The following is a 20,079-nucleotide window of genomic DNA, read 5'->3' on the forward strand; positions in this document are numbered from 1 at the left end:
CCCCCGTGGCGGTGTCACCGCTGTCACCCCCAGTTGATGGCCTCGTCCTCGGGTGCCAGCGCCAGCGTGCGGGTGACGACGCCGGTGCCGATGGTGCGGGAGCCGTCGCGCAGGGTGAAGCGCTGGCCCTGCTCCAGCACCATCGGCTGCCGCAGGATGAGGCTCAGCGTCGCGTCCTCCCCCGGCATCACCAGCTCCTGTGGGGCAGGGAGGCGTGGGGCGCGCCGTGGGGCAGGGACACGCGCGTGTGTGTGTCCCCCCCCCCGCCGCCCCTTTGTTACCTTGTTGGGGGGCAGGAGGACGCGGCAGGCGATGTCCCAGGTGTGGGAGAACATGACGGGCATGTAGTGAGCCACGAAGGGCTTGTGCCGGCCGCCCTCCTGCGGGCTGAGGATGTACACCTGGGGGGCAGAGGGGGCGTGTGGGGCTGGGGCTGCCCCACGGCTGCCCCATGGGCTGTCCCGCTCTTCCGTGCCGCCATTCTGCGCTCTGTTCTGCCCCACAACCTCCTCCTCTGCACGCACAGCCTGGCCCCCCTCATCTTATCCCCTAGTCCTGCCCCATATCTTGCCCTTTTTCTGCCCCACGGCCTGCCCCACGCTCTACCTCACCCTCACCCTGCCCCCCATTTGCTCTTACTCTGCCCCACAACCCCCAACCCAGTCTCGCCCATCCTGCCCCTCCGCGCCCTTTGTCTTAGTGCTGCCCTGCCCTCCCGTACCCAGCCCCACATCCCACGCCCTCCGCCCCACAGCCTGCCCCACATCCCACCCCTCTACCCCACAGCACCTCCGCCTCCTCCTGCACCCGCAGCCCCCCATCGCCACCTTCTACCACGCATCCTCCTGCCCCGCCCCACAGCCTGCCCCACAGCCCACCCCACAGCCTGCCCCACAGCCTGCCCCACAGCGCACCCACCTGCGCCTCCACCTTCTGATGCGCCTGCAGGGAGCCGGGCTTCCCCATCACCATCCCCCGCCGCACGTCCTCCCGCTTCAGCCCCCGCAGCAGCGCTCCCAGGTTGTCCCCGGCCTCCGCCCGCTCCAGGCTCTTGTGGAACATTTCAATACCTGGGGGGGGGTGGGAAAATGTGGGTCAGCGCCATGGGGCAGCGCCGTGGGGCAGCGCCGTGGGGCAGACTCACCCGTCACCACCGTCCGCAGGTGGCGGTTGTAGCCCAGGAACTCGCACTCGTCGCCTTTGCGGATGGTGCCGCGCTCCAGCGTCCCCGTCACCACGGTGCCGCGGCCTGCGCGGGGCAGAGGGGCGGTCGGGCGGGGCCGTGGGGCGGCCGTGGGGCGGCCGTGGGGCGGGAGGTACCTGGGATGGAGTGGACGGACTCGACGGGCAGCAGGAAGGGCTTCTCGAGGTCGCGGGGCGGCAGCGGGATGTGGGTGTCGACGGCCTCCAGCAGCTTCAGCACCGAGTTCAGCCCCAGCTCGGGGTCACGGTCCTGGGGGGCGAAGAGCGCAGTGGGGCAGGTTATGGGGCAGAATAGGGAGAGCAGTGGGGCGGGTTGTGGGGCAGAATGGGGGGAGAGGTGGGGCGGGTTGTGATGCAGAAAATGCAGCAGTGGGACGGGTTAGGGGGCAGAACGGGGGGCAGTAGGGCAGGGTGTGGGGCAGAATGGGGGGAGTAATGGGGCAGTTTGTGGGGCAGAATGGGGGGCACTGGGGCAGGTTGTGGGGCAGAATGGGGGGTGAGGAGAGCCCAGCTGTGGGGCAGAACGTAGAACAGAGACACATAAAGTGTGGGGCAGAGTATGGCGCACAGTGGGGCAGAAGAGGGGAACAGTGGGGCAGGTTGTGGGGCAGAGTAGAGAATGAGGAAAAACAAGCTGTGGGGCAGAACAGGGAACAGAGACGGACAAGTTGTGGGGCAGAGCGTGGGGCACAGAGTAGCAGACTGTGGGGCAGAATAGGGGGCACAGACACACAAGGTGTGGGGCGGAACGGGGGATGCAGAGGGGCGCATTGTGGGGCAGAACAGGGGACAGAGACGGACAAGTTGTGGGGCAGAACGTGGGGCAGGGAGGAGCACGACACGCCGCAGGTTGTGGGGCGGAACAGAGAACGCAGAGGGGCAGAACGGGGGACAAGCGGCGGGGCAGACAGAGGCAGGTGTGGGGCAGGAAAGCGCAGGTTGTGGGGCAAGCCATAGGGCAGGACGGGGGGCAGGAAGCGGGACAGGATGTGGCGCAGGTTGCGGCAGCCGCCAGGGCTCGCCCACGCGACAGAGGGACAAAGAGCCCGCCCGTGGGGCCGCCGTGGCGCAGGCTATGGGGCCGGCTATGGGGCAGGCTATGGGGCCGGCTATGGGGCAGGCTATGGGGCGGACCTGGAGGGCGCAGAGCGCGGAGCCGATGATGACGGGGGTGCGCTCGCCGTCGTAGCCGAACTCGCTGAGCAGCTCCCGCACCTCCAGCTCCACCAGCGCCAGCAGCTCGGGGTCCCCCACGGCGTCCGCCTTGTTCACGTACACCACCACGTGCTCCACCCCCACCTGGGGGGCAGGGACGCTGTGGGGCAGCCCCACGGCGCCCACCCGCAGCCCGACCCACGGCGCCCACCCGCAGCCCGACCCACGGCGCCCCGACCTTCCCCCTCGCGGCGAGGCGCCGAGGTCGGCGCCCCGCCCGGGCTGCCCCACGCGTCCCCTCCCCAGCCCCACGGATCCCTCCCCAGCCCCATAGGTCCCTCCCCAGCCCCACAGAACCCTCCCAGCCCCACGGATCCCTCCCCAGCCCCATAGAACCCTCCCCAGCCCCACAAATGCCCCCCAGGTCCCCAGCCCCCCAGATTCTCTCTTCAACCCCACAGATCCCTTCTCCGGCCCCACACATCCCTCCCCAGCCCCATGGATCCTCCTCCAGCCCCACAGGTTCGTCCCAGCCCCATGGATCCCTCGCAGACCCATAGATCCCCCAACCCACCAGATCACCCTTCCAAACCCCTCCAGCCCCCAGCCCCCCCCAGATCCCCCTCCAGCCCCTCCCCCAGCCCCCAGATTCCTGCCAGCCCCACAGATGCCCCCTACCCCATAAACGCTCCCTCAGCCCCACAAATGGCTTCTCCAACCCCCCCTCCAGATCCCCCTCCACCCCACAGCTCCCAGCCCCACGGCCCCAGCCCCACAGCTCTCAGCTCCATGGCTCCCACCCCACGGCTCTCCTCAAGCCCCACAGCTCCCAGCCCCACAGCTCCCAGCCCCATGGCCCCAGCCCCATGGCTCCCCTCAAGCCCCACAGCTCCCAGCCCCACGGCTCCCCTCAAGCCCCACAGCTCCCAGCCCCACAGCCCCAGCCCCACACCTCTCAGTCCTATGGCTCCCAGCCCCATGGCTCCCAGCCGCATAGATCCCCAGCCCCATAGATCCCCCGCCCCACAGCCCCAGCCCCACAGCCCCACCCCACAGCTCTCAGCCCCATGGCTCCCAGCCCCACAGCTCCCCTCAAGCCCCAGCTCCCAGCCCCCGGCCCCAGCCCCACACCTCTCAGCCCCACGACTCCCACCCCACGGCTCCCACCCCCACAGCTCCCAGCCACATAGATCCCAGCCACATAGATCCCCCGCCCCCCAGCCCCACGGCCCCAGTCCCACAGCTCTCAGCCCCATGGCTCCCAGCCCCACATCTCTCAGCCCCACACCTCTCAGCCCCACGGCTCCCACCCCACAGCTCCCAGCCCCACGGCTCCCAGCCCACAGCTCCCAGCCCCCGGCCCCAGCCCCTGGCCCCAGCCCCACAGCCCCAGCCCCCAGCCCCAGCCCCACACCTCCCAGCCCCACGGCTCCCACCCCACAGCTCCCAGCCCCCCGGCCCCAGCCCCCCGGCCCCAGCCCCACAGCTCCCAGCCCCATGGCTCCCAGCCCCATGGCTCCCCAGCCCCACAGCCCCAGCTCCACAGCCCCAGTCCCACAGCTCCCAGCCCCACGGCTCCCAGCCCCCCGGCCCCAGCTCCACAGCTCCCAGCCCCACGGCTCCCACCCCACAGCTCCCAGCCCCACAGCTCCCCCGCCCCAGCCCCTGGCCCCAGCCCCACAGCCCCAGCCCCACGGCTCCCAGCCCCCGGCCCCAGCCCCACAGCTCCCAGCCCCACAGCTCCCAGCCCCACAGCCCCAGCCCCACGGCCCCAGCCCCACAGGCTCCCAGCCCCACAGCTCCCAGCCCCACAGCCCCAGCCCCCGGCCCCAGCCCCACAGCTCCCAGCCCCACGGCCCCCACCCCCAGCCCCAGCCGGCCCCAGCCCCACAGCCCCAGCCCCAGCCCCCCGGCCCCAGCCCCACCTGCTTGGCCAGCAGCAGGTGCTCGCGGGTCTGGGGCATTTGCCCGTCGGTGGCCGCCACCACCAGGATGCAGCCGTCCAGCGGCGCCGTCCCCGTGATCATGTTCTGGGGGGCCCCGAAAAGGGGGTCGGGGGGGGGCCAGAGCAAGGGGGCTCTGGGGGACCCCAAAATGGGGGGGTGGGGGTCCCAATGCCATGGGGAGGTGGGGACCCCAAAATGGGGGGGTCAGGGCACGGGAGGGGCCCGGAGGGACCCCAAAAGGAAGGGGGGCTCTGGGGGGACCCCATGACATGGGGGGGTGGGGGACCCCAAAAGCGGGGGGGGTGGGGGTCCCAATGCCATGGGGGGGGTGGGACCCCAAAAATGGGGGGCAATAACAGGAGGGGTGGGGGACCCCAAAAATAGGGGGTGTGGGGGGTCCCAATGCCATGGGGGTGGGGACCCCAAAAATGGGGGGTCAGGGCACGGGAGGGGCCCGGAGGGGACCCCAAAAGCAAGGGGGGCTCTGGGGAACCCCAAAAACCGGGGGGTGGGGGGCCCAATGCCATGGGGGGTGGGGACCCCAAAAATGGGGGACCCAATAACAGGTCAGGGGGTGGGGGCCCCAAAAGCAAGGGGGGCTCTGGGGGACCCCATGGCATGGGGAGTGGGGGGACCCCAAAACGGGGGTGTGGGGGTCCCAATGCCATGGGGGGTGGGGGACCCCAAAATGGGGGGTCAGGGCACGGGAGGGGCCCGGAGGGGCCCCAAAAGCAAGGGGGCTCTGGGGGAACCCCAAAACGGGGGGTCCCAATGCCATGGGGGGTGGGGACCCCAAAAATGGGGGGTCAGGGCCCGGGGTGGGCCCCAAAAGCAAGGGGGGCTCTGGGGGACCCCATGGCATGGGGGGGGACCCCAACGATATGGGGGGCTGCAGAGGGACCCCAAAAGCAAGGGGGCTCTATGGGGGGGCATGAGATGGGGGGATCCCCAATAATATGGGGGGCTCTGGGGGGTTTTGGGGACCCCAAAACCAAAGGGGGGCTGGGGGAGACCCCAATAACGGGGACCCCCCGGGGCGAGCCAGGACCCCGGGGGGTGGGGGGGACCCCATAAACTTTAGGGGGAGCAGAGGCCTGGGGGTGGGGGGTTTTGGGGTGTGGGGAGGTTTGGGGGTTCTGGGGGGTGGGGGGGGGTTTGAGGGGGTTTTGGGGGATTTTGGGGTTTCAGGGTGCTGCTGGGGGGGCCGGGGGGTGCGGGGGGTTTTGGGGTGCTCGGGTGCTGGGGGGCGGGGGTTTTGGGGGGTGTGGGGGGTTGGGGGTTTCAGGGGGTTCTGGGGGTTTTTGGGGGTCCTGGGGGGTTTTGGGGTGCAGGGGGTTTTGGGGGGGGTGGGGGGTTTCGGGGGGTTCCAGGGGGTTTGGGGTGCAGGGGGGTCAGGGGGCTCTGGGGGGGTTCGGGGAGGTTCTGGGGGGTTTTGGGGGCTCGAGGGTCTTTGGGGGGGTTGGGGGTCCAGGGAGGTTTTGGGCTGCTGGGGGTTCAGGGGGTTTTGGGGTGCGGGGGGCCGGGGGGCTTCGGGGGGGTTTTGGGGGTTCGAGGAGTTTGGGGGGTTCAGGGGGTTTGGGGGGTTGGGGGTTTTGGGGGCTTCTGGGGGTTCTGGGGGGTTTAGGGGCTTTGATAAGTTTGGGGGTTTGGGGGGCTCTGGGGGGTGCAGGAAGGTTTTGGGGTGCTGGGGGTTCAGGGGGCTTGGGGGGTTGGGGGCTTCAAGGGAGTTTGGGGGTTTTTGGGGGGGTTCGGGGGGTGGGGGTTCTGGGGGTTTGAGGAGTTTGGGGGTTTTGGGGGTGCAGGGAGGTTTTGGGGTGCTGGGGGTTCAGGGGGTTGGGGGGTTCTGGGGGGTTTGGGGGTTCTGGGGTGGTTCTGGGGGTTTTGGGGGGGGTTCGAGGGGGTTTGGGGGTTCTGGGTGCTGGGGGTTCGGGGCTGGTTTGGGGGCGGGGCGGTTTGGGGGGTCAGGGCTGGTTCGGGGTCAGGCCCGGTTTGGGGGTCAGGCCCGGTTTGGGGGTCGGGCCCAGTTCGGGGGTCAGGGGTGGTTTGGGGGTCAGGGGCGGTTGGGGGTCGGGGCCGGTTTGGGGGTCAGGCCCAGTTCGGGGGGTCAGGCCCGCTTGGGGGGGTATGGGGTGGTTCGGGGGTCAGGGGTGGTTCGGGGGGTCAGGCCCGGTTCAGGGGTTCAGGGGTGGTTTGGGGGTCAGGCCCGGTTGGGGGTCAGGGCCGGTTCGGGGGTTCGGGGTGGTTTGGGGGTCAGGGCCGGTTCAGGGGTCAGGGGTGGTTTGGGGGTCAGGCCCGGTGGGGGGTTCAGGCCCGGTTGGGGGGTTCAGGGGCAGTTTGGGGGCTCAGGCCTGGTTTGGGGGGTCAGGCCCGGTGGGGGTCAGGCCCGGTTCAGGGGTTCAGGGGTGGTTCAGGGGAGTCAGGCCGGTTCGGGGGGTCAGGGGCAGTTTGGGGGGTCAGGGCCGGTTCGGGGGGTCAGGGGCAGTTTGGGGTGTCAGGCCTGGTTCGGGGGGTCAGGCCCGGTGGGGGGTCAGGCCTGGTTCAGGGGTTCAGGGGTGGTTCGGGGGATCAGGCCTGGTTGGGGGGGTCAGGCCCGGTTGGGGGGTCAGGGGCAGTTTGGGGGCTCAGGCCTGGTTTGGGGGGTCAGGCCCGGTTCAGGGGTTCAGGGGTGGTTTGGGGGTCAGGCCGGTTCGGGGGGGTCGGGCCCAGTTCGGGGGGTCAGGGGTGGTTTGGGGGTCAGGGGCGGTTGGGGGTCGGGGCCGGTTTGGGGGGAGGTCAGGCCTGGTTCGGGGGGTCGGGGCAGTTTGGGGTTCAGGGGTGGTTTGGGGGTCAGGCCCGGTTGGGGGTCAGGCCCGGTGGGGGGTCAGGGCTGGTTCGGGGGTCAGGGGCAGTTTGGGGGTCAGGCCCAGTTCAGGGGTTCAGGGGTGGTTTGGGGGGTCAGGCTGGTTCGGGGGTCAGGGGTGGTTTGGGGGGTCAGGGCCAGTTCGGGGGGTCAGGCCCGGTGGGGGGGTTCAGGCCCGGTTGGGGGGTTCAGGGGCAGTTTGGGGGCTCAGGCCTGGTTTGGGGAGGTCAGGCCCGGTTGGGGGGTCAGGCCTGGTTCGGGGGGTCAGGCCCGGTGGGGGGTCAGGCCCGGTTGGGGGGTTCAGGGGCAGTTCGGGGGTCAGGCCGGTTCGGGGGGTCGGGCCGGCTGGGGGCGGGGGGGGGCACCTTGACGTGGTCGGCGTGCCCGGGGCAGTCGGTGTGCCCGTGGTGCCGCCGCGCCGTGCTGTACTCCACGTGGGCGGCGCTGATGGTGATGCCCCGCGCCCGCTCCTCGGGGGCGCTGTCGATCTCCTCGTAGCGCCGGAACCGCGCCCCCCCCGCCGCCGCCAGGACTGGGGGAGGGGGAGGGGGGGGTCACCCCCGCGCCCCCCCTCCGCCGTTTCGGGGGGGTCCCCCCCACTTTGAGCCCCATCCCCCCAATTTTTGGGGTCCCCCCGCCATTTACCACTTTTAAGGGGTCCCCCACTCCCTCCCCCTCCGCCATTTTGTGCCCCCCTTCTCCATTTCATGCCCCCCGCCATGTTCTGCCCTCCCCACCACCTCCTCCCCTCCCCCTCCCCTTAGGGCCCTCCCCTCCCCTTAGGGCCCCTCCTCCCCTTAGCACCCCTTTCCCTTCCCTTTGGGCCCCTCCTCCCCCTTAGGGCCCCTCCCCTTCCCTTAGGATCCCTCCCCTCTCTTAAGACCCTCCCCTTTGGGCCCCTCCCCTTTAGGGCCCCTCTCCCTCTCCTTAGGGCCCCTCCCCTCCCTTTGGGCCCCTTTCCTTTCCCTTTGGGTCCCTCCCCTCTCCTTAGGGCCCCCATCCTCCCTTAAGGCCCCTCCCCTCCCCTTTGGGCCCCTCCCCCTCCTTTCAGACCCCTCCCCCTCCCTTAGGGCCCCTCCCCTCCCCTTAGAGCCCCTCCCCTCCCCTTAGAGCCCCTTCCCTCCCCTTAGGGCCCCTTTCCCTTCCCTTTGGGTCCCTCCCCCTCTCCTTAGGGCCCCTCCCCCTCCCTTTCGACCCCCCCCCCCCCCCTTACGGCCCCTCCCCCCGGCCCCCCTCACTCTTGGTGATGGCGGCCGTCAGCGTGGTCTTCCCGTGGTCGACATGGCCGATGGTGCCCACGTTGACGGGGGGTTTGTCCCTCACGAAGCCGCGCTTGGCCTCGGCCGCCGGCGCCCGCCGCGGGGGGAGGGGGGGGCCCTGGGGGAGGGGGACGGGCGTGAGGGGGTGGGGGAGGGGAGAGGGCACCCCGAAACACCACCCCCCCCCTCCCCCACTCACCGTGCTGAGGGCGCCCAGAGGGAGGCGGCGGCGGAGAGCTGGGGGGGGAGGGGAGAGCGGGGGAGGGGCGGTCAGGTGTGGGACCCCCCGCAGGACAGCGGGGTCCTTTGGGGGGTGGGGTGGGGGCCAAAGTGGGGGGAAGCCCCAAGGGGGGCTGGGGTCCCCAAGGGGGGTGGGAGGGGCTCTAAGGGGGTTTGGGGTCCCCAGGAAGGGCGTGGGGGTCCCCAAGGGGGGCAGGAAGTGGGGGGGGAGGCCTAGGGGGGGTCTGAGGGTCTCCAGGGGTCGTCTGGTGGTCCCCGAGAAGGGCTGGGGGTGCTAAGGGGGGTTTGGGGTCTCATGGGGGGTTGGGGGGCCCTAAGGGGGTCCCCAAGAAGGGGGGCTGGGGTCTCTAGGGGCCCCAAGGGGGTGGGGGCCCTAAGGGGGTTTGGGGGCCTAGGGGTCCCCAAGAAGGGTGGGGGCGCCAAGGGGTCTCTAAGGGGGTGGGGTCCCCAAAGGGGGTGGGGGACCCTTAAGGGGGGCAGCTGGGGGTCTGTAGGGGGTTGGGGGTCCCCAAGAAGAGAGGGGGGACCCTAAGGGGGTGGGGGGCCTAGGGGGGTCTGGGGGGTCCCCAAAGGGGGGGGTCCCCAAAGAGGGGTGGGGGGACCCCAAGAGGGGGTTGGGGGTCTCATGGGGGCGGTTGGGGGCCTTGGGGTCTCTGGGGGATGGGGGTCCCCAAGAGGGGGTGGGGGACCCGGGGGGTGGGGCCTAAGGGGGTCTGGGGGTCCCAAAGAGGGGTGGGGGCCCTAAAGGGGCGGGGGGATAAGTGGAAGGGGGGCCCTAAGGGGTCCCGGGGTCCCTGGGGGCGCTGAGGGGGCCCTGGGGGAAGGGGGCCCTGGGGGGGCCCCGAGGGGTTGGGGGGTCCCGGGGGGGCTGTGAGGGCCCGGGGCTCCCTCCACCCCCACGTGCCCCGTGACCTTCACCTCCCACCGCCCTCCCCCACCCCCACCCTCCCCGGCCCCGTCCGAGCCCCCTCCCCCGGCCCCGTCGCGGTCTCCCCCGCCCGTCCCGCACCGGCGGCCGGGCCCCGCGCCCCGCGGAGCAGCGCAGCGGGCAGCGCCATGGCGGCCTCCTTCCCCGCCCGCGCCGCCGGAAGTCGCCTCAGCCTCCCCGCTTCCGGCCGGCACCGGAAATGCTGGGGGGGTGGTGACACTCTAGGCAGTCGCTTCCCCTCCCGACGCAGAGCGCCGCTCTATGGTGACCCCCCCCTCCGCGCCGCTCTGCCCCATCCACCCCGCCAAGTCTCTATGCTGCTGGAGGACCGCTGAAACCTCCCTGGGCCGCTCTGCCCGCGCACGGAGGTCTGACTCTGTAGCCTTGGAGGACCGTTGCGCTGCGGGGGGGGCGGCGCCCCGACCACCGGAGCGGGGGGACGGGGGACGGGGGACAGACGGACACGGGGAGGGACGACAGACGGACACGAGACGCTTTTATTAAAGGCCGGGGAGCGGGGGAACCCTCAATTGGGGCACGCCAGACTGGGGATGACCCCGATCCCCACAGCCCCGGAGCCCCCAAGACCCCAGAGCCCCCCAGGACCCCCCCGGGGCCCCCCAAGGTGGGCGCAGCCTCCGTCCCCTCCGCTCCAGGCTCCACTTCCGGGTTCGGCCGGGCGGAAGGAGCCGAGCGGGGCCGGGAAGAGCCGAGCGGAGCCGAGCGGGAGGCCCGAGGGAGCGTGACGGAAGCGGCTTCGGGTGTTTCCGGCTCCCGCCGAAGCCGCTCGGCGGGAGGCGGAAACACCCGAAGCCGCTCGGAGCGCCCGGAAAAGCCCGAAGCGGGCTCGTACCCCTTGTTGCCCCAATGCCCCCCGAGGTCCCAGTGCCCCCAAAACCCCCCCCATCGCCCCGTGGCTCCGGCAGCCCCCAAACCCCCCAGCCCCCCAGCCCCCCAAATGCCGCACCCCCCGCACCCCCATCACCCGTATGGCCCCAGAGTCCCCAACACCCCCAGAGCCCCCATCCCCCAAATGCCCCCGTCCCCCAGAGCCCCCGCCCCAAGTTCCCCCATCACCCTTCCCCCCACAGCCCCCAAATTCCCCCATCCCCCAAATGCCCCCATCACCCTTATGGCCCCCCATCCCCCAACACCCCCAGGCGCCCCCACCCCCAGATCCCCCATCACCCTTATGACCCCCAGATGCCCCCATCCATCCCCCCAGAGCCCTCCTCCCCCCCAGAGCCCCCCATCCCCCCAGATTCCCCCATCCCCCAGAGCCCCCCAACACCCTCCAAGCCCCCTCCACCCCCCAAATGCCCCAGCCCCCGGCCCCCCAACACCCCCAGGCCCCCCCACCCCCCAAATCCCCCATCCCCCAAAGCCCCCCCAACCCCCCAGAGCCCCCATCCCCTTCCCCCCATCCCCCCAAATTCCCCCCGGAAGCCTGCCCCGCCCCCACACAACCGCCCCGGCTCCCCGGGGACCCTGGGGTGGGGAGGGAAGAAGAACTTTGGGGGAGGGAGGAGGAGGGTCCCCGTGGGTGGGGGCACCCGGTGGGGGGTGGGGGGTGTTCCCCTCCCCCCTCCCCCCCCTCCCCTTTTGGGGGGCTGACGGTGGGGCGGGGGGCCCCCGCTCCTCCCCCGCCCCGTCACGGTCGGGGACCCCGAGGCGACGTCGCGGCGGCGGGGCCGGCGCGCGGGGAAGATGGCGGCCACGCGGGCCCTGCTGCTGGCCCTGGCGCTGGCGGGGGCCGGGGGGGGACCCCAGGGACGCGCGGGGGCGACGGCCAGCGGTGAGGGGGCAGGGGCCGGCGGCGGCCGGGGGGTGGTGGCCGTGGGGCTGGCGGTGGCCACCAGGATGGGGGACGTGGGGCTGGTGGTGGCCGTGAGGCTGGTGGTGGTGGCCACCAGGATGGGGACGTGGGGCTGGTGGCCGTGGGGGCTGGTGGCCGTGGGGCTGGCAGTGGCCACCAGGATGGGGACGTGGGGCTGGTGGTGGTGGCCACCAGGATGGGGGACATGGGGTGGGGGACGTGGGGCTGGTGGCCATAGGGCTGGTGGTGGCCACCAGGATGGGGGACCTCCGGCTGGTGGTGGCCGTGAGGCTGGTGGTGGTGGCCACCAGGATGGTGGATGTGGGGTGGGGGACGTGGGGCTGGTGGCCATAGGGCTGGTGGTGGCCACCAGGATGGTGGATGTGGGGTGGAGGACGTGGGGGCTGGTGGCCGTGGGGCTGGCGGTGGCCACCAGGATGGGGGATGTGGGGCTGGTGGTGGTGGCCACCAGGATGGGGGACGTGGGGTGGGGGACATGGGGGCTGGTGGCCGTGGGGCTGGTGGTGGCCGTGGGGCTGGTGGTGGCCACCGGGATGGTGGATGTGGGGTGGGGGACGTGGGGGCTGGTGGCCATCAAGATGGTGGCCACAGGGTTGGGGCCATAGGGATGGGGACTCAGGGGTGGTGGCCATGGTGGGGGGAGGGGTGGCCATCAGGGTTGGTGGCCACGGGGAAATTGGTGGCCATGGGTGTTCATGGCCATGGGGAGGTTGGTGGCCATGGGGGTTGGTGGCCATGGGGCTGGTGGCCATGGGGGTTGGTGGCCACGGGGTTGGTGGCCATTGGGGGTGGTGGCCACAGGGGTTGGTGGCCACGGGGTTGGTGGCCATTGGGCTGGTGGCCATGGGGAGGTTGGTGGCCATGAGGGGTTGGTGGCCACGGGGCTGGTGGCCATGGGGGTTGGTGGCCATGGGAGTTGGTGGCCATTGGGGGTCGTGGCCACAGGGGTTGGTGGCCATGGGGCTGGTGGCCATGGGGAGGTTGGTGGCCATGGGGCTGGTGGCAATGGGGCTGGTGGCCATGGGGAGGTTGGTGGCCATGGGGTTGGTGGCCACGGGGCTAGTGGCCATGGGGGTTGGTGGCCATGGGGCTGGTGGCCATGCGGAGGTTGGTGGCCACTGGGGTTGGTGGCCATTGGGGGTGGTGGCCACAGGGGTTGGTGGCCTTTGGGGGTGGTGGCCACGGGGGTTGGTGGCCACGTGGGTTGGTGGCCATTGGGCTGGTGGCCATGGGGAGGTTGGTGGCCATGGGGGTTGGTGGCCACGGGGCTGGTGGCCATGGGGGTTGGTGGCCATGGGAGTTGGTGGCCATTGGGGGTCGTGGCCACAGGGGTTGGTGGCCATAGGGCTGGTGGCCATGGGGAGGTTGGTGGCCATGGGGCTGGTGGCCATGGGGAGGTTGGTGGCCATGGGGGTTGGTGGCCACAGGGCTAGTGGCCATGGGGGTTGGTGGCCATGGGGCTGGTGGCCATGGGGAGGTTGGTGGCCACTGGGGCTGGTGGCCATGGGGCTGGTGGCCATGGGGAGGTGGGTGGCCACGGGGGTGGGTGGCCATGGGGGGTGGTGGCCACAGGGGTTGGTGGCCACGGGGTTGGTGGCCATTGGGGGTGGTGGCCACAGGGGTTGGTGGCCACGGGGGTTGGTGGCCATTGGGGGTGGTGGCCACAGGGGTTGGTGGCCACGGGGGTTGGTGGCCATTGGGCTGGTGGCCATGGGGAGGTTGGTGGCCATGGGGGTTGGTGGCCACGGGGCTGGTGGCCATGGGGTTGGTGGCCATGGGAGTTGGTGGCCATTGGGGGTCGTGGCCACAGGGGTTGGTGGCCATGGGGCTGGTGGCCATGGGGAGGTTGGTGGCCATGGGGCTGGTGGCAATGGGGCTGGTGGCCATGGGGAGGTTGGTGGCCATGGGGGTTGGTGGCCATGGGGCTAGTGGCCATGGGGGTTGGTGGCCATGGGACTGGTGGCCATGGGGAGGTTGGTGGCCACTGGGGCTGGTGGCCATGGGGCTGGTGGCCATGGGGAGGTTGGTGGCCATGGGGGTTGGTGGCCATTGGGGGTGGTGGCCACAGGGGTTGGTGGCCACGGGGGTTGGTGGCCATTGGGGGTGGTGGCCACAGGGGTTGGTGGCCACGGGGGTTGGTGGCCATTGGGGGTGGTGGCCACGGGGTTGGTGGCCACAGGGGTTGGTGGCCATTGGGCTGGTGGCCATGGGGAGGTTGGTGGCCATGGGGTTGGTGGCCACGGGGCTGGTGGCCATGGGGTTGGTGGCCATGGGAGTTGGTGGCCATTGGGGGTCGTGGCCACAGGGGTTGGTGGCCATGGGGCTGGTGGCCATGGGGAGGTTGGTGGCCATGGGGCTGGTGGCAATGGGGCTGGTGGCCATGGGGAGGTTGGTGGCCATGGGGTTGGTGGCCACGGGGCTAGTGGCCATGGGGTTGGTGGCCATGGGGCTGGTGGCCATGCGGAGGTTGGTGGCCACTGGGGTTGGTGGCCATTGGGGGTGGTGGCCACGGGGGTTGGTGGCCATTGGGGGTGGTGGCCACGGGGTTGGTGGCCACGGGGCTAGTGGCCATGGGGGTTGGTGGCCATGGGGCTGGTGGCCATGCGGAGGTTGGTGGCCACTGGGGTTGGTGGCCATTGGGGTGGTGGCCACAGGGGTTGGTGGCCATTGGGGTGGTGGCCACGGGGGTTGGTGGCCACGGGGCTGGTGGCCATTGGGCTGGTGGCCATGGGGAGGTTGGTGGCCATGGGGGTTGGTGGCCACGGGGCTGGTGGCCATGGGGGTTGGTGGCCATGGGAGTTGGTGGCCACAGGGGTTGGTGTCCACGGGGTTGGTGGCCATTGGGGGTGGTGGCCACAGGGGTTGGTGGCCACAGGGGTTGGTGGCCACGGGGTTGGTGGCCATTGGGGGTGGTGGCCACGGGGGTTGGTGGCCACGGGGCTGGTGGCCACGGGGCCCTGGGCGGGGTTGGGCTCAGCCCTGTCCCCCCACTGATCCCCCAGCCGAGGGCCCTGGCCCGGCCCCGCCGGCCGCCGGCGCTGGAGACCTGCCCCGCCCCCCACGTCACCGCCAGGACCCGCCCCGAGGGTGAGGGGGGACGCGCCCGCCCGCCCCGCCCTGCCCCGCCCCGCCCCACCCCGCGGCCCTGCTCCCTCCATGGGTCCCCCATGGGTCCCCCTGGTCCCCCCATCTCCCCATGGCTCCCCCATGGGCCCCCATCTCCCCATGGGTCCCCCTGGTCCCCCCATCTCCCTGGTCCCCCCATCTCCCCATGGCTCCCCCATGGCTCCCCCATGGGTCCCCCATCTCCCCATGGGTCCCCCTGGTCCCCCCCATCTCCCCATGGTTCCTCCATCTCCCCTGGTTCCCCCTGGTCCCCCCATCTCCCCATGGCTCCCCCATGGGTCCCCCATCTCCCCATGGGTCCCCCTGGTCCCCCATCTCCCCATGGGTCCCCCCATCTCCCCATGGCTCCCCATGGCTCCCCCATGGGTCCCCCATCTCCCCATGGGTCCCCTGGTCCCCCATCTCCCCTGGTCCCCCATCTCCCCATGGTTCCTCCATGGTCCCCCATCTCCCCATGGGTCCCTCGGTCCCCCATCTCCCCATGGCTCCCCCATGGGTCCCCCATCTCCCCATGGGTCCCCTGGTCCCCCCCATCTCCCCATGGCTCCCCCATGGCTCCCCCATGGGCCCCCCATCTCTCCTGGTCCCTCCCCGTGTCCCCACATACTGGGAGCACTGGGAGGCACTGGGGATACTGGGGGTGGGGGCATTGGGGGGCCCTGGGCCATTCCGGGGGTGTTGGTCCATACTGGGGGCACTGGGCTGTACTGGGGCTGCCCCACAGCGGCACGGCCCAGCTCCTGCGGGGGCTATGGGGGTGCTATAGGGGCTATGGGGCTCTATGGGGGCGGTGGGGATCTATGGGGCTCTATAGGGCTCTATAGGGCTCGGGGGGCTGGGGGTGGCTATAGGGCTCTATGGGAGTCTGTGGGCTCTATAGGGCTCTATGGGGGTCTATAGGAGTCTATAGGGCTCTATAGGGCTCTATGGGAGTCTATGGGCTCTATAGGGCTCTATGGGGGTCTATAGGGGTCTATAGGGCTCTATGGGGCAGCTGGGGGATTTAGGGGGTCTATAGGACTCTGTAGGGCTCTACGAGCTCTATAGGGTTCTATGGGGGTCTATAGGCTCTATGGAATCTATAGGGCTCTGTGGGGGTCTATGGGGGTCTGTAGGGCTCTAGAGACCTCTGGGGGGCTGGGGGGCTATAGGGCTCTATGGGGGTCTATGGGCTCTATAGGGCTTGGGGGGCTTATGGGGGCTATAGGGCTCTGTAGGGCTCTATAGCGCTCTGTGGGAGTCTATGGGGTCTATAGGGCTCTGTAGGGGCTGGGGGCTATAGGGCTCTATAGGGCTCTAGGGGTTCTATAGGGGTCTGTAGAGTGCTATAGGGTCTATAAGTGTCTATAGGGGTCTGGGGGGCTGTGGGGGCTATAGGGGTCTGTAGGGCTCTATAGGGCCTATAGGCTCTGTAGGGCTCTGTGGGGGCTGGGGCCTCCGGGTGCCCGGCCCCCAACCGCCCCTCCCCCAGGCTGCCCCTGGCCCCGCCCCCCGTCCGCTGCCGCCCGGCAGGCCGCCCCTCCCCGCGGGGTCCGGGGTCCCTCCAGCCGCTGCCGGGGGAGGGGCGACGGCAACGGGGGACCCCCGGGGGGCCCCCCGGGGCCGGGGGGGGCAACGGGAGCCGGCCCGGCGAGGCGGAGCTGGGGGTGCGGCCCCCGGGAGGTGCGGGGGGCCGGGGGGATGGGACAGTGGGGGAGGGCGGGGGCCGGGGGATGGGACAGTGGGGGAGGGGCGGACATTGGGGACGGCGGGGACGTTGGGGGGTGGGGACATTGGGGGGTGGGGGACAGCGGGGGGCCGGGGGCAGCGGGGGATGGGGACATCGGGGGATGGGGGGATGGGAGGATGGGGGGCAGTGGGGGATGGGGGGGCAGTGGGGGGCCGGGGGACATTGGGGACACTGGGGGATGGGGGGGACAGTGGGGGTGGGGGGGCATTTCGGGGGACAGTGGGGGATGGGGGCACTGGGGACATTGGGGGGACAGTGGGGGGATGGGGGATATTGGGGGACATTGGGGGTGGGGGGGGACAGTGGGGACATTGGGGGGGACACTGGGGGGACGGAGGGGGCCAGAGGGACTGATGGGGGGCAGGGGCTGGACGGGGTCGGCCGTGGGGGGCTGGGGGTGTCGCCGTGGGGTGACGCCGGGGCTGTCCCTGTCCCCAGGTGTGTGGCCGGCGCCGTGGGGCTGGGGGGCCCGGTGGGGGCCATGGCCGTGGCCTACGTGGCGCTGGGGGGCCGTGCTGGTGGGGCTCTGCCACCGCCACCGAGGTCAGCGGGGGGGGACCTGGGGGCGGGGGTGGGGGCGGACCCACACATGGGGGCACAGGGGGACCCAACTCAGGGGGAGGCCCGGGGGGGACCTATGGCGGCGGGGACCCACACATGGGGGCACTGGGGGCGGGACCCACAGCCTGGGGATGTGGGGGGGGTGTGGGGGGCTGTGGGGGGATGTGGGGGGTGTGCAGGGATGTGGGGCACAGCCCCCCCCGGCCATGGCCCCCCAGCCCCTCCCCCCCCCCAGCCCTGCAGGGCCGCAAGCGACGGAGACGGCTGCGGGAGTCGGCCCAGAGGTGGGGGGAATGTGTGGGGCAGGGGGGGGGGCTATGGGGCAGGGGTGGCTGTGGGGCAGGGATGGGGTACCTATGGGGTGGGGTTATGTATGGGGTGGGGGTCCATGTGGGGAGGGGTATCTATGGGGTGAGGTTATCTATGGGGTGAGGGAGTATCTATGGGGCAGATATATGGGTACCTATGGGGGGCGGCTATGGGGCAGGGATGGGGTATCTATGGGGTGGGGTCAGCTATAGGGTGGGGGTGCCTATGGTGCAAGGATGGGGTATCTATGGGGCGGGGATATCTATGGGGTGGGGCGGGTAGCTATGGGGCAGGGGTGCCTATGGGGCAGCGATGGGTTAGCTATGGGGAAAAGTTATCTATGGGGCAGATATGTGGGTATCTATGGGGCAGGGGTGGCTATAGGGCAGGGATGGGTTATCTAGAGGGTGGGGCGGGTATCTATGGGGCAGATATATCGGTACCTATGGGGCAGGGGTACCTGTGGGGCAGGGCTGGGGGTACCTGTGGGGCAGCCCCGCCCCGGTGCCCACCCCCCTGTCCCCGAGGTTCTTCCGGGTGACGCCCCCCGGCCCCCACAGCCCCTACGGGAACGTGCTCTGCCCCACGGCTGCCCCCCGTGAGTGACCCCCAAATCCTGCCCCACACCTCCCATCCTGCCCCACACCGACCTGGGACCCCCAAACCCCCCAAATCCTGCCCCACACCCACCTGGGACCCCACCAGTCCTGCCCCACAGCCCCCATCCTGCCCCACACCCATCTGGGACCCCCAAATCCTGCCCCACACCTCCCATCCTGCCCCACACCGACCTGGGACCCCCAAACCCCCCAATCCTGCCCCACACCCACATAGGACCCCAAATCCTGCCCCACACCCACCTGGGACCCCACCAGTCCTGCCCCACACCCCCCATCCTGCCCCACACCCATCTGGGACCCCAAATCCTGCCCCACCCCCCATCCTGCCCCACACCGACCTGGGACCCCCAAACCCCCCCAATCCTGCCCCACACCCACCTGGGACCCCACCAGTCCTGCCCCACACCCCCCATCCTGCCCCACACCCATCTGGGACCCCAAATCCTGCCCCACCCCCCCATCCTGCCCCACCCCGACCTGGGACCCCCCAGATCCCTCCCCCCCCCCAGTCCTGCCCCACACCCACGTAGGACCCCCAAATCCTGCCCCACACCCACCTGGGAACCCCAAAATCCTGCTCCCCTCCCCAATCCTGCCCCACACCCCCAGTCCTGCCCCACACCCACCTGGGACCCCATCCTGCCCCAGGCCCCCCGAGCTGAGCAGCCCCACGGCGGGACCCCCAGGGGGTCTGTGGGGCCAGGCCCCAGCGGGAGCCCGGGAGGAGGAGGAGGAGGAGGAGGAGGAGGAAGGCTACGAGCACCCTGACAGCGAGACCGAGGGGCCCGGCGGTGAGTTGGGGGCAGCTGGGGGCGGGACGGGAGATGTGGGGTGATGGGGGCGCTGGGGGCGCTGGGCTACTTGGGGGCAAGGAGCCATGGGGCTGGGGGGCAGCGGGGCGGGGGGAGGTGATGGGAGGCTTGGGGGGTGATGGGGGATGTGGGGAGCGGCGTGGGGGGCAATGTGTGGGGCAGAGCCCCACTGACCCCCTTGCCCCCCCAGAGGGTTACGAGAACGACCCGAGGCCGCCCGGGCCCCGAAGCTCCGTCGGTAACGGCCCCCCCGCCCCTCCCCCACCCCAAAATTGGGGGTCCCGGCCTGACCCCTCCTCCCCCCCAGGGAGCTACGAGAACGAGCTGGAGGCGGCCGGGGAGCCCTGGGGGCAGGTACGGGGGCCCCACACTTGGGGGCGGGAAAGACCCAGCTGTGGGGCAGCTGTGGGGCAGCACACCCCGTGGGGGCGGGGGGTACCTCCACTTGGGGGGAGGGGGAAATACCCTCCTGTGGGGCAGGTTTGGGGGGGGTTACGTCTACTTGGGGGCAGCCGTGGGGCAGGATCGGGCCCTCCTCACCCCCTTCCTGCCCCACAGCCGCCTCCCACTACGCCAACGCCCACCCGGCGCCCGGCAGCCGCCTGCGTGAGTGGCCCTGCCCTCCCCCCCCATGTCCCCAACTGTCCCCACCCCCGATGTCCCCAACCCCCCCAATGTCCCCACCCCCAATGTCCCCCCAAATGTCCCCACTCCCCCAATGTCCCCAACCCCCCATGTCCCCACCCTCCCAAATGTCCCCACCCCCAATGTCCCCCCTAAATGTCCCCACCCCCGATGTCCCCAACCCCCAATGTCCCCCCAAATGTCCCCAACCCCCCATGTCCCCACCCTCCCAAATGTCCCCACCCCCAATGTGCCCCCAAATGTCCCCAACCCCCCAAATGTCCCCACTCCCCCAATGTCCCCAACCCCCATGTCCCCACCCTCCCAAATGTCCCCAACCCCCCAAATGTCCCCAACCCCCCCAATGTCCCCAGCCCCCATGTCGCGCCCCCCACTGTCCCCTCCCCCCAGGGCTGCAGCGGGCGCTGCTGGGCGCGGGCGAGCGGCTGGATGGGCGCAGCGAGGGCTCGGCCGGTGAGCGGGGGGGGGGGGGAACGACGACACATGGGGACACGGGGACATCCCCTCCCCCCACCCCCCGGTGTCACTGACTGCCCCTCCCCCAGGGTCGCAGCCCTACGAGGAGATGGCGGGGGAGGGGCTGTGCGCTGCCGCCCGCCGCGGGGGCTGGGCCCTGAGGATGGTGAGGGGACACGGGGACATTTGGGGGGTGGCACTTGGGGAGGGGGACAGCAGGAGGGGGAGGGGGATTTGGGGACAGGGACATCGGGGGGGCATTTGGGGACAGGGACACCCTGAGGGGGACACTTGGGGGGAGGGACACTTGGGGACAGGGACACCGGGGGAGGGGACATCTGGGGACAGGGACATCGGGGGAGGGGGACATTTGGGGGGGGACACCCCGGGGGGACACCTGGGGGAGGACACTTG

The 20,079-nt window shown here is 71.2% G+C and overlaps 1 protein-coding gene across 1 annotated transcript; it reads right to left on the bottom strand.

The window, feature by feature from the left end:
• Positions 1–9,754, bottom strand: TUFM (Tu translation elongation factor, mitochondrial). The gene is made up of 11 exons (XM_072849132.1): positions 9,652–9,754; positions 8,602–8,639; positions 8,382–8,520; positions 7,509–7,675; positions 4,284–4,388; positions 2,338–2,502; positions 1,321–1,453; positions 1,145–1,249; positions 919–1,070; positions 282–401; positions 1–197 (listed from the first exon to the last, which is right to left on the bottom strand). The coding sequence occupies exons 1-11, from the start codon at positions 9,698–9,700 to the stop codon at positions 24–26; spliced, it is 1,347 nt and encodes a 448-aa protein (XP_072705233.1). The 5' UTR covers positions 9,701–9,754; the 3' UTR covers positions 1–23.
• Positions 9,755–20,079: the final 10,325 nt, after the last annotated feature.

The sequence above is a fragment of the Ciconia boyciana genome, chromosome 36, assembly GCF_034638445.1.
Source record: "Ciconia boyciana chromosome 36, ASM3463844v1, whole genome shotgun sequence".
In the NCBI taxonomy this organism is placed as follows: domain Eukaryota; kingdom Metazoa; phylum Chordata; class Aves; order Ciconiiformes; family Ciconiidae; genus Ciconia; species Ciconia boyciana.